This window comes from Mercenaria mercenaria, unplaced genomic scaffold (genome assembly GCF_021730395.1).
Source record: "Mercenaria mercenaria strain notata unplaced genomic scaffold, MADL_Memer_1 contig_518, whole genome shotgun sequence".
In the NCBI taxonomy this organism is placed as follows: Eukaryota; Metazoa; Mollusca; class Bivalvia; order Venerida; family Veneridae; genus Mercenaria; species Mercenaria mercenaria.
In genome coordinates, this window is record NW_026463396.1 from 53825 (window position 1) to 67892 (window position 14068).

At 36.9% G+C, this 14068-nt stretch overlaps 1 protein-coding gene across 1 annotated transcript; it reads left to right on the forward strand.

Annotated features, from left to right (window-relative positions):
- Positions 1-1867: 1867 nt before the first annotated feature.
- LOC128554549 (uncharacterized) lies at positions 1868-9617 on the forward strand (the record flags this gene model as incomplete). Its single annotated transcript, XM_053535818.1, has 5 exons — positions 1868-2060; positions 7581-7781; positions 8370-8606; positions 8940-9109; positions 9445-9617. Coding segments are annotated over exons 1-5 (950 nt in total), but the record flags the coding sequence as incomplete, so codon positions are not given.
- Positions 9618-14068: the final 4451 nt, after the last annotated feature.

Here is a 14068-nt window from a genome sequence, read left to right on the forward strand (position 1 = left end):
TAGTATGTCTTTTTTTCTAATCTTGTCATGCATGTGATAGATAGATATGTAATTCTTATAACTTTTCAGGTATGAATTAATTGTACTCGTTGACTAAAAATATGTCAGTCCTGCAGTAGTATATTGTTGATCGCGGCCGAGGCCGCGATCGTATTGAATAGGACAAGTATTTGCACGCTGGGGAAAATATTTCATGATGGATCTGTGAATTCTTTACTTATGGGTGAAACAGGTCTCATAAGCGTAAATACGACTAGCTTCTACTGATTATAAAAACATACCGTACGATTTGTTGTGAATTAACTGTTGTTGTACTTTTAGTAGTTCAACCGCCACCCTTGTTTAAGAGCAACATTTAAAAATCACGTTTTTTTCATCCTCAAGTAATAAGTAAGTAGACTCGCCCAGTTTAATCAATCTAGACGCATAATCTAACTATACGAGCGTCTATTTCACCCGATTTACATTCGGAACATTTTCACGCGTTTCGGGCTTTATCGTATGGGATTTTTGAACCGTCCAAAGATGTTGGAAATGTTTGTCTCATTGTTTATTTTTTTTAATAAAACTGTTACTGCTTTCATTGTTTACCACTTTTTTTCCACCCTTGCCCGAAAAAACAGTAATGAGTTTGTACACTGTTCAGACAGCTGTGCTCTGTTGAAATTTAACCAAACACAAGTTTACCTGCATAAACAGAAAGCATGATATGTCGCCATGCGCGGATCCAGTGGGGGGGGGGGGGGGGGGGGGTTAAAAAAGGAAAGAAGACAAGAAGGAAAGAAAATGTTTTTCGAAAAAGGCAACATTAGGACTGCATGTAAAGTATATGCGGCTGCTGCTACATACGACCCCGACATAATTCATATTATTTATCTGAAAGAAACTAAGAATTTTACCTTCAAGAAAGCTTGATTTTATCATTTTCCCAAATTTAACAAGTTAGTCCATAAAACTGTCCCAGAATGCAAAAAATGAAGTGCTAAATTTCAAAATGTCCAGGGTGGGGGTGGGGGGGGGGGGGGCAGGGGATCGGCCCCCCTCTGGGAAAATTGGCTGTGTCCGTGCATGGTCACTATACCTGTCCAGTACTGGACATTACGGTAAACGCTTCTTTCCTGCACAAATGACAATTTCGCAACTTCTGTCCGGTTTGTACAAATTTCTGGCCGCGATAAACCATTTGACTTGTTACAGTATTTGATTATTTATCTTCCTTACAACTTACCTACTACACTGATAAATGCAACCTATGCGCAGGAATGTTGTAAACAACCACCCCTGCCTCCAAGCAAATCACGTGTGACGATAATAAAACCATGTGATCCCATAATGGCGACACGCTTGGCAAATGCCTATAATCTTCAGGCAAATTGACATTTATGTCACAATCTTTAAGAACATGATGAAAGTATTCAATGTACTGATATTTTGCAGTATGCGATTCGTCAAATTCTTTGTCTGTACTCAAACTACTTTGTTTACACTGTTTTGTAGGTGCGCGTCTTAACACTAGTAGTTTTACTGCATTAGCTATTAGTACTTTTTGCCCGTTTTACTAGCAAAATATATAATATTTAACTATTGAGATATAAACCTTAATCAAAAAAAGAATAAGAAAAAAAAAGAAAACTGTAACTCGGCTGAAATTCAACCAAATTTATACGTGATAGAGTTTGCGATATATGGTTATACTTGCGTTTATTTACTACATATAAAACCAGTCTATATCTAAAATTAGACTATGGGATATCCCTTGCGATTAGTAAACATATTGTGACAGGTAGAAATTAATTTCATTGGCTGGTCTAGATGTATCAGCCAATGACGTTACAATAGGATTCTCCCAATTTGAAGTTGACAGGAAGGCACGACAGATGAATCTAGTACGATGGAGGGTGTACAAAGTTTTCTGTCAAGGCTAGATTTAGCTGAACATGCGGAAATGTTTATGACAAAAGGGTTCGATACAGAGGACGACCTTACTTACCTAGTAGAAGAAGATCTGGACTCCATGTACATCACTGATCACAAGGCCAGGCAAAAAATTCTGCAGGCCGGTGAGTTTTATTTTATTTTCTATGGTCAAAAATACTTCCATGTTTAGAAAAGCTTTCTGTATCAGGTCATTTAAATTTTTAGAAATATTTGAGCTATTGATCATCGAGTCTATACGTTATTCGCTATTCGTTAAAGGCACACGGTGTCTTTTGAAGATGTGCTGCACAAATTAAGACATTCAAATGAAGTACCCAGGTAAACCCGTGTAACTATCAATCGTCTATATTTTATAGTTTTAACATGTTGTTTTGAAGAAATCAGAATGTTTGATTGCACTTTTATTGGTTTGCTTGAATATTGTTGCAAACTTGAATTTTTTATTATCTCCCTTTAGAAGACTGGTTATGCTTTTCTATACCTTTTTTTAACACAAAAGAACTTGGAGTGGCGATTTGCCTAATGATCTGTGCACAGGAGCCTGAAATTCTATCCAAAAGCCACGAAAAGTCTGTATATGAAAAAAGACCCCCCTTCTATATAATAAAAAATAGAAGGTTTTTTTTTTCATATACAGACTTTTCGTGGCTTTTGGATAGAATTTCAGGCTCCTGTGATCTGTGCATCTGAGTGAAATTCTTTTTAACAACGTCTGTTTGGTCAGAAAATTCAGCTGGTTCTAAACTTAAAGTTATGTAGAATTTCTAATAAACTTGAATGAGGAAAAAATGAACACAAAGAAATTAGGATGGCAAACTTTCATCTTGCCACTGAGTTTAGACCTCTTGTCCTCTCATCAATGAGATTAATGTAGATCTACAGCCAATTCTGTCCTAAATCTGTGACTCTGCATAAGTATCACCAAGTTTATTTTAGACATTATATATGAGCCGCGCCATGAGAAAACCAACATAGCCACGGTGCATTTGCGACCAGCATGGATCCAGACCAGCCTGCGCATCCATGCTGTTCGCTTTCAGCCTATTGCAATTAGAGAAACCGTTAGCGAACAGCATGGATCCTGACCAGACTGCGCGGATGCGCAGGTTGGTCTGGATCCATGCTGGTCGCAAATGCACTATGTTGGTTTTCTCATGGCATGGCTCATATAAGTTGAGCACCCGGCGGAGCAAATATTTTCCTTCATCCCGTGATCAAAGACATATCGTCAGCAGACCTCTATTCACGTGAGAAAGTTGTACGTTAAAAGAGAGGATGTTGTTTTGCCTTATAGCACTATAAACCAGCTGATCGCAAATGCACTGAAACTAAGATTAATGCTATCTAAAAGGGTGCTAAAGTGAATACACTGTATGGAAAAATAACTGAAATACGTTTCAGTACTGCATTTCAATGTTTTAACAAGGAGAACTTAAATCTATCGGTGCTTGCAGTTTTGAAAGATTGATTTTTTTAGCTTAACTGTCGAAGCTAGCAGTTTTCAAAGATTGATTTATTACTAAATTATTAGCGGAGAAAGGAAAAAATCTACATATTCAAGAATCTGATGAGAGGAAATGAGATAAGATCAATCAGTGACATCGATTTATAATTAACAGGTCTTTGGCACAGTTGTCTTCAAGTCTCAGAAAACAGGTGAAAATCGATTATAACTTTTCATTTGATAAAGAATTACGTTGACACGAAGGCGGAGAAAGCTGGCGCTTTAGAAACCATAGCTTATTTCTTTCCTATTTATGGTCGCTTTTTAACTACTTTTGACATTAAAAGTTCACATAGGAGCATAAATAAGAGATGGACGGACTCTAAGACAAAAAAAATGTTATGGAGGACATTTTCAACCAGTCCTGCAATATTCAAAGGGAAATCACTGGCCGAATGGTTAAAAAGGTCGCATATTACTCATAGCTGTCAGTTCGGGCCTCGCTCAGCTAGGATGGCATGCGAATAAACTTCTGAGAAGAAAGCCGTCGATCCGACTTTCCGAAGCCGGAGGTCGATGGTTTTATATAATATAGCCTTCAAGCCTGGAATAATATAGCGAAGGAGCACATAGAACTATCCTCAGTCAAACAGACATCTTAAAAAATCTACTTTCGGAGGCCCGGAAAAAATCCGAGTAGTACCTCAACAAGTCGGTCTGTGTAATAACGCCTAAATGCTATGAAATATTAATACTTATAAAAGTCTTAACATAATATTGTCTTGTTTTGTTTGGTTAAGAGTCACACTGACAAAATTTAGGTCATATAACGACTTTTCGAACCTTCAAGACGTGGGAGGAAAATCCATGCTGCCCTGCCAGGCATTATTTCATCATGGGGATGGGGATGGGGATGAACCTGGGTAGTACCACCAACCTTCCTTAAGCCAGCTGGATGGCTTCCTCACATAAAAACTTTTACACCTTAAGCGAGGTAAGCAATCGGCCATGGAGGCCCTGTCAGAATATTGATATGGACCCTGTCGTCTCCCCAAAACCCTAACCCCGACGATAATTTACACATTTCGTCCACGAAATATTGCAAAATAAACCAAACATTTATTTTCCAATCCTACAAACTTTTGGTTCGACAAAATTATTGACTTATTAGAAAATCTATGGTACCAAATCGATGGCTCAGAAATATCCCTATGACAGATGACATACGGAATTGTTTGCAATGGAATTTTACATCGATCAGCTAGTCAAATTGAAAAAAGCTTTAACGGATGTCCGTTGGAACGGGCGGCGATTTGTCAATACCATTAATATGTGATATCAATTAATAACGGTAACTACCGATACATTTAGTCTTCATTACTATTGATTAATAAGTTTGAAATCAATAAAACATCCAATGTAATTTGCTTTAATCAATTTTAATTGGTTTGCACTTGCGGGAATTTTTTAAGTCATAAAATTTGGGTAAACACAATCAGTTTTCTAAATTTTAAGCAAGGCCCCGGCTTCAGGTCATAGAAACGCTACCGAGGCTTATTGGCGGATGGCGAATGCCACGAAGAACACGACTCATATTCGTCAAAGTTAAAAAGCTGAATCCCCTGGGATATTTAGACCTAGTCTTCTGTTTGATCAGTTAGTCTGAAAAGTACGGTGTTCCGTTTGGACAATCGTGACTTTTTATTTAATACTAAACCGCGATGCACGATGGTACGATGACGAAAACGCGATGGCACGATGATGAAACAACGATGGTACGATGGTGAAAACGCGATGGCACGATGATGAAATCGCGATGGTACGATGGTGAAATGTCGATGTAATATCGCGTTTTCATCATCGTACCATCGCGTTTTCACCATCGTATCATCGTACCATCGCGTTTTCATCATCGTACCATCGCGTTTTCACCATCGTGTCATCGCGTTTTCATCATCGTACCATCGCGTTATCACCATCGTACCATTGCGTTATCACCATCGTACCATCGCATTTTCACCATCGTATCATCGCCTTCCGGTGGTCATACGCAGTGGTACAGAATATGTGTTAGTAAAATACAGGCTTGATACAATCTCATTTTCACATTGCACTATGTACTTTCTACATCCCAACAAGAATAAGCTGTGTTTTGAATAATACCATGTGACTATTACACCTAGCTTTTTATTTACTTCCCTGTGTACATAAAATACAAAGGACGTGGCCTTGAAGATTTTACAGTTTTAATGAACTGAGCACTGAACATTTTGTAAAACATTTTGAAAAACAGCAGAATCTAAATGGTAAATTTCGTCTTACAAAATACATTGAGATACATTCATCTATTGTTGACAAAAATACAAGTGTACGGGACTACGCATTTCTAACCGGAAGGCGATGGTACGATGGTGAAAACGCGATGGTACGATGGTGAAAATGCGATGGCACGATGGTGAAACCACGATGGTACGATGATGATAACGCGATGGCACGATGGTGAAAACGCGATGGTACGATGGTGAAACCACGATGGTACGATGATGATAACGCGATGGCACGATGGTGAAAACGCGATGGTACGATGGTGAAAATGCGATGGCACGATGATGAAAACGCGATGGCACGATGGTGCGATGGTTAAAACGCGATGGTACGATGATGAAAACGCGACATTACATCGACATTTCACCATCGTACCATCGCGATTTCATCATCGTGGCATCGCGTTTTTACCATCGTACCATCGTTGTTTCATCATCGTGCCATCGCGCCATCGCGTTTTCGTCATCGTACCATCGTGCATCGCGGTTTAATATTAAATGAAAAGTCACGATTGTCCAAACGGAACACCGTAGAAAAGTAATAAAACTACATGTCAGCATTATTTAAGCTAGTATATAACAGACACGGTACACGGACTACGGCTATATCACCACATCAATCCCTTTTTTACGTGACTAACACTTTTTGGAGATTTTCGATATACTTTTATACTACGTACACGTTTTTTTTTCAATACAAAGTCAACATAATTCATGGATCATCATACCTTTACTCTTTATTTGCAATTATTCAAAATTAAACTATGCTCTAATTTTCGAAAAAGTTTGACGTAAAACTTGAAGTGTGCCGCTTTAAAGCAAGACCTCATTATTCAATATTAGCTGATTTGTTACAATATAACAGCAAGCGACTCGTGTTCAGGTGACAACTCGGGTACATCTACCTGCTAAATAATTTCTGTGACACTTGTCTGAAACGCATGTCGTCGACAATAAAATATCAGCCGTAACATTTTTATCTGATTTTGCATTAATTGTTAATAACACTTGAAAGGATAAAAATTGATCAGTTTGTAAATTTGCGCGGTTGTTAAATTAGCAATCAATGAAACCGATCAATTATTTACAGTAGTAAGGCTCTGATGAAAGGTACCATTTGTCGGTGCTAACAGCATTGTTATAGATAGGCAATACAAGCCACTGGGATAACGATTAAAATTGTTACAGACTGCATGGCTTCGCAAGAGGAAGGTTCAGACCTCACTGAGGGCTAGAGTTTTCAAACAATATTACTAACAGTCTTTCAGATCTATGTGACTTTAAATTGAGGTCCCGGGCAAGGTGTTTTACACCCTACATGATAAAAATGCAGGGGAAATTTCCGGCATTGGAACATCCTCTCTGTAATTCTGCACTACCCACAAAACCTTACTAACTAGCTCGTATTACCATTTAGGTCACAGATAAAGAGATAATTTTAAGTTGCTTTAAAAGTGACTTAATTGCCGAGGCATATATGCAGTCAGTAGATATGCTTGCACAAGAACACTGAAGGGTGTGTTTTTGAATAATTGATCTGTCGTGCTGGTGATTTTATAAGTCCCACCGACTAACTGACATTCACACTAAGTCTTGTTTAATGTTAGGAAGCTGTCAGCACATATTGTTAAAATGTTAATCTTGACGAATACAAGAGCTGTAAAAATGACACTCGGGGAATTCTCTGGTAAAAAGGCGTTAGACCCAATAAGAACTAGAAAAATCAACAACACTCCGAGGTCACAGTAACTAACTGGATATGTAATTTGCGAAATCTTATGTTACATACAATGTACTGTTAGAGACGTTTTCGCGTTTATGTTTCGCGTTATTATACTCTGGTTGTGCACACTCATTGTTCATAATATTTACAGCACCCCACTACAAGCCGAGTAAAGAATACATTTTGTACGACTGGTTGAGAGGGAAAGGACTGGACCATTATTTCGTGAGTTTCATACAAAGTGAACTCGTTGACCTTGTTGATATTGCTAGACTGAACCTTCCAGACGAGCAGCTGTATGACGAACTAGAAATTACTCTGCCAGGACACAAAAGAAGGCTTGAGAGAGCAGGTCTGTATATATACACTTTGAATAAGATTGTTTATAAGTTATACATTTTATTGATGTACACGAGGTTAAGTTGGTATATGGTGATATATTGGAGTATGCATGTTGTATTTATATTTCCTGAAGGATCCTAATTCCCTACCATATCACGTACTTAAAATTAAGATTGAAATACAGCTGAATTATAAAAGTCGAAAACTAAGGTGGATAATTAGATTTCCGATATGAGGGAACACTGCAATCTGTTTGAAATAGGCCTTAGTAAAATTGTGTACTTCAGTCAAATAGGGAAGAATGAAAAGGAGCTTGTATTTCTAGTTCTGAACTGATTGCATTTAACAATATATGAGCCGTGCCATGAGAAAACCAACATAGTGGGTTTGCGACCAGCATGGATCCTGACCAGACTGCGCTTTTTGAGATTTTCCCATGGCACGGCTCATATCGCTATTGCTTTTGTTGTAAAGGTATATAAATGATACTATGATAACACATACAGAAGGATTTCGTTACGAGTAACACATACCTATTTACCATCCTTGTATTTTAAAGTCTTATTGGACATGCGTAATACAAGTTCATATATTTCAGTTCGTAGTTTGGCAAAGAAACATAAAACTTCATTACCGTCATTCGTCAAGTGTTCAGCTGATACTGGAAAACCGGAAGCTGGAGAAATTACACCAGTTTCCTCACTAGAAAATGAACTTCCGGTAGCGTACGGAAGATGGGGTAAACCTCGCTGCCTAGTGGATGCAAAATACGACTTTCTCATCCTTGATGCAACAGTGGTATCTACAAATGATCCTAGAGATAGGGTGCATATAGGTAAGGCCGAATCATTCTTAATGTAGATCACGCCATTACAAATTGTCACTTTGTTCCTCACACCTAGGTAACATTTAGTCACGTACAACTGCTTTTTGAAGAACGATATATTTCTCCATTGGTGCACTTGAGCGGCCAGAGTTCGTATTATTCAGTTGCCATATTCTAATAACTGCATGAAACTTTTCAGTTAGATTTACGATACAATACAATATTTATACGATACAGTGATTTTAAATGATGTTAATGTGTACTGCTGTATTGAAGGACAAGGATAGTTCGGGAAGCCCATGCAGTCTTGACTCGGTAATACTTAATTCTTCATAATTGCAGAATTCATGGTAGACTCTGGAAGTGACGTGGTAACTTTACGACAGGAAGTGCTAGATACCATGGACCTTGAACTGATTGGTCCAATAAATAGCAAAGGGGTGCATGGATCAAAGGTCAAAAATTTGTACAGAGCAAATATACTGATTGGAAATCAGGCCATTGAAATTGAGGTAAAATGCACAGCTATACTGTATACACCTTCTGCAAAACATTATAATCTTAGTCTTTACAATTCGAGAGGTGAATTCGAAAGAAGATTAAGTGCTTCTTTTTGTAAATGCACCTAGATCTATTTTGCATTCACCTCTCGAAATGAATTAAGAAAAACTAATCTTACATGCAAGTAATATTAAAATTTTCCAAACAGCCAGGACCGGTAAAAACATTGGCTTTCAGAGTTTACTTAAATTTTATTTATATACAAATGACTCCAACTGAAATACATGTATTAAATGATTACGTTTGTTTTAATTTAGGCTTTTTAAATCTCCACATTTATTTACAGGTTATGGGAGAATCCTACGATTCTATTGGCAGTAGAGTTATACGACACTTCCGTCATTATATAAATGGAACAAGCCATATTTGGTTAAGGGGGGACTTTATAGATCCAACATTACCTCATAAAACAAACATTTCGGAAAAAGAGGACATTACAACACCTGTTCCCCTACTCAGGTTAAAACGCCCTTTTCCCCCCAGCCCAAAAAACCGTCCCAAGTAGGGGGGAAAAAACTCATATGCCCCCGCCCCATCCCGAAATATTGTTTGGTCCTGAAAAAAGGTGCAGAGGGAATTAGTGGTTGGAACAAGAACAGAAAAAAGTTCAAAAATTTAAAAAAGGACTTTTTTTAAGGAAAGAGGCTAAAAAAGAGTTTCAAAACCTGAAGAAAAATTATTACAAAAATTTTTGGGGAAGGGGAAAATTTGTTTTTTAAATTTTGAAAAAAGGGGATGGAGTAGTTACAGTTGAAGTAGTGATAAAGACAAAGCTGATAAAATGTAAAATTTTTGTAAAGAAGTAAAATTCATTAAAATCCGCCAATTTTGACCCCAAAATAGGAAACGTCTGCCAGTAAAACCGGCAGGAGTTTAAACCCAGAAAAAGGCGTTGTTCAAATGAATGGACAGTGACGAAAAAAAGAAGGAAGAAATTTTTGCAGAGTGTTTCCCCTTGTTATGAAAATTTTCTGTCAATAAATGAGAGCTTGTAATAGGAAAACGGGTGGGGACCCCTTAAGAACGTGCAAAACAAAAAAGGGTTTTTACTATGGGTTCAGGTGAAAATGGATCCCTGGAATAAGCTGAAACACCGTCCCTTTAATTTTGGCTTGTAGATCCATTGCAGAACGAGAGATAGTATTTTTGCCAAAGAAATGGGCATTTTAATTTGTAAAAATTTTTTTAAATGTATGAAAAATTATTTATAAGAATAAGAATCGAGGTTTGTTTTTTTAAATTTATTTAGTATTTTTTTAAATTCATATTTAGATGGTTCAGAAAAAATTTTTGTTGTGTTTGTAAAAGTTTTATGGGTTTAAAATTTTGTTTGAACCCAATACTTTAAGACAAATTTTTGGAAATTTTTAAAAAGTTAGTATTTTTTGGAAAAATTTAAATATAGGGATTTTTTGTTTGTATCCAAAGGCCCTAAATATTTAAAAACGGGTGCCTAGTCCAATATTTTTATGGTGACGAAACCTTTTTTAGTGTGCCCCGGTTAAATTTTATTTTTGTATTCCCTGAAAGGTTTTTTTAAAAGGGGTTTCCCCCAAATTATTCCCCTTTTTAGTCGTTTTATGAATTTAGGTGAGCTGTACTATCGCCCGACTTTCCCGGCCCAAATTTTTTGGGTTTAAAGAGTGGTGCTTTTGCATTTTTTTTTTGTTTTTATACTTGGTGGTTTAAAGTGCTCAAAAAAAGCGGGGGAAAACGTTGGCATTTTTGGGGGATGAATTTAAAAAATATACAATTTTAACCAAACTGTTGACTACCATATTAAATACGGAAACCCAAAAAGAAAAAAATTCTAACTAGCATGGTCCGAAAATTTATGGGGTTTGGCGAATATTTCGCCCCGAATTCCTTTTGGGAAAAAAATCCCTCAAACTTTTTAAAGAGCAAAAATTTCCCCCTTATGTTGTAGTACTTTTTTAGTTTTAAAAATAAAAAAAACCCCACTTTGAAGGCAGCCCCGTTGAAAAAATTCCCTCCCCGTGGAAACCCAAATAATACAAAAAATGAAATTTGAGTAGGTTTCGTCGGATCCCTTTACTGTGCGTTTAACCCCCAAAATCGGAAGTTCACCCCGATCATGGCTAAGCCCTTAAATGGTCCCCTTTCATTTTTTTACGTTTATGTCCCGGGGGAAAGGGGACCCTTGTTTCTCACCCTGTTTTTTTAAACCCCGATAATGAGCAAAAAGAGGGGCAATGTTAGTTTTATAAAGGTGATGCGTGTTATATTTGATCCGGCTTTAAAAGTTCTTTTGAAAAATTAAATTACTCCCCTGAAAACCACAAACCGTGATGGGGTGGCCCAAAAATATCTTAAAACCCAGGAAACCCTTCTTTCTGGCCCTTTTAAAAATTCATGGAAAAATTTTAAAACCCGATTGCCCCTTTTGCAAATTTAACTCCCAAATTTTTTAAAAGATCTTAAACAAAAAACCCGGGCCCCTTTCGCATTCTGAAAACTCGCCTATTTGAAGACATAAAAAGGGGACATGTTGTGGGGCACTTATTTTAACAAAGGGTTTTTTCCGTTTTGTCGCCCAAAAATGGCAGACGAAAAAAAAGTTAAACACTAAAAATTTACGGGTTTCCCTAGAAGTTTGCCCCTTTTTCTAAACTTTTAATGATTTTGTTTTTTTAAAATAAATTTAAACCCCCTTTTTTTTTTTATGGTAAAAAAATAGTTTTTTGTGGGAATAAAGCCCTCTGACCCTTAGAAATGCCCGAGTAACGTTTTTAAAATAAGTTGATTTTATATGCCATGAAAAAATACCCGGATTTGTGGTGCCCAACCCAAAATGGGACCACCCGAGCCCCCGTATTCACGGGTGTTTCGTTCCGGACCCCCCCCCCAAATGGGTGTGGCGGAAATTGTGGGAGTGGGGCTCCATAAAAAATGGCCCCCTTTTTCATTGGTTTTTGAGTCTTCCTGCATCTTTAATTTTAAAAAACCCCTGCTTTTTTTAAACGTGTTAGTTCTTTTACTGAAAAGGGGCCCGGAGCGTAAAGGTCCCAATTTTGGGTTTTTTTTTGGTCAATCAAATTGAAATTTCCCTTTAATTGCTTTTGAATCAAAAGTCGAGGGAAATTTTTTAAGCACCCCTACGCTGGATGTAATGACTGTTTAGAAACCCAAAATTTTTAAAATTTTGTAAAAATCATGGTGATTTAATAAAAATTTTTAAAACCAGGGTTTAAAAAAAAGGGAAAAACCCTTTGTTGAAATTTGAATGTTTTTAATTGTTTTTTGGATAGGGCTTTTTAAAAATAGAAAAGCAAAAACCCGGATTTCAGCAAGATTTTTAACATTTTGCTTTTCAAATTCATGTGGGGTTTTCATAAATTTGAAATGTCTACCCAATTTAAAGAAAAACGCGGGCCGAAAATTTCAAATTTTTAAAAATCGACCATGCCCAACTGCTAAAACCCAGTTAGTTTTGTTACCGTTTTTCCTTTATTTTTTATTTGCCGTCATTTCACCCCAGAAAATTTGTCCCAATTTGAATTTTTAAAGGAGGTTTAAATTTTTTGAACGAAATGCAAAAAAGTGTTTTTTTCAAAATTTTTAAAAAAGAAACAGTTTAAAATGAAAACCCGTGGAAAAAAGGGGGGATGGTACTTTGAACCCCGGGATTGCTAAAACAGCCCAATACCCCGGGTTTATTAATTTTGTTCAGTATACCCGTTGGGTTATTTGCCCCAGAAGTGAAAAAAATTAAAACCCGCCCCTTTTTGGGTAAATAAGCTGACTTTTTTTGATATAAAAAATAGTTAATGTTTTTTTTTAAATTTACTTTTGGGTTTTTCCCAAATTTTTCCATTTTTTTGGGGTAAAAATTTTTATTAAATATTAAATTATCCTTTTAAAGAAAATTTTAAAAATTTTCCCCCAATTTTTTGTTTTGGGTTGGGTTATATGAAATTTTTAAAATGAAAAAATGTCAAGGGAAAACGTTTTTAAAGTTTTTTAATTATTAAAACGTGGTTATAAGGGAGTAGTTGACGGGCTTAAAAAAGTCCCCAACCCTTTTAAAAAACACCTTTAATCTCCCGAATACCCCCGCTTGTAATAGCGTGAAATGGTGTAAAAATGATTTTAGGGAAAAATAGTTTTACCCCTGTGACGCCCCTTCTTTTTCAAAAAATTTAATTAAAAAAGTCCTTCCCTTTTGTTAAACGCTCCACCCAAAGTAAGTGAATTTTTCCCCTTTGCCCGTCCAGAAGAAAGAGGAGGTAAAAACCGCGTAAAAAAGGGATTTGAATGCCCCCCCCCCCCCTTTGCTAGCCCCCCAATCCTATGCGGCATATACCCAAATTCCCCAGTATTTTGTTGGGACAATATTGCCGTCCATTTATTTCGGGAAAAAATAATTTTGACTCCTACTTTGTCCGTTTTTTTTAGCGTTTTTTAAAGTTGGGATTGTTTGTTTTCCCCATGTAGAAAATTCTATTATTTTTTCTATTTCTTATTTTTTTTCATTTTTTTGGGTTTTGGACATAAGAACTTTGCGACGTTAGTCAGTTGTTTTTATAGCCCCCTTTTTTTGCCCTCTTTTTTCTTTCCAAAATTATCTTTCCGAAGGTTTTTCCATTTTTCGCCTTTACAAACGTGGTTTTATCAACGCAAAGATTGACTTCCCAAAACCTTTTGTAAAAAAAATTTTTGGATTTGAAAAATGTCCTTGAGGTTTGGTTTCCCAAACCCCGAAATGGTAAAAGTGTTTTATCCGTGGTGGAGGGCGAGTTCGCCTTTTGAATTTTTCCCTTCCCGTTCAGGCCCATTGGCCATTAAAGGCGTGATTTGGCCCCAAAAATTTTTAACTTTGGGGGGCCCTTAAAATTCGATCCCCCGAATGCCTTCGAATTCGCTCCCGCCCCCCCTTTGGCCCCCCAAAA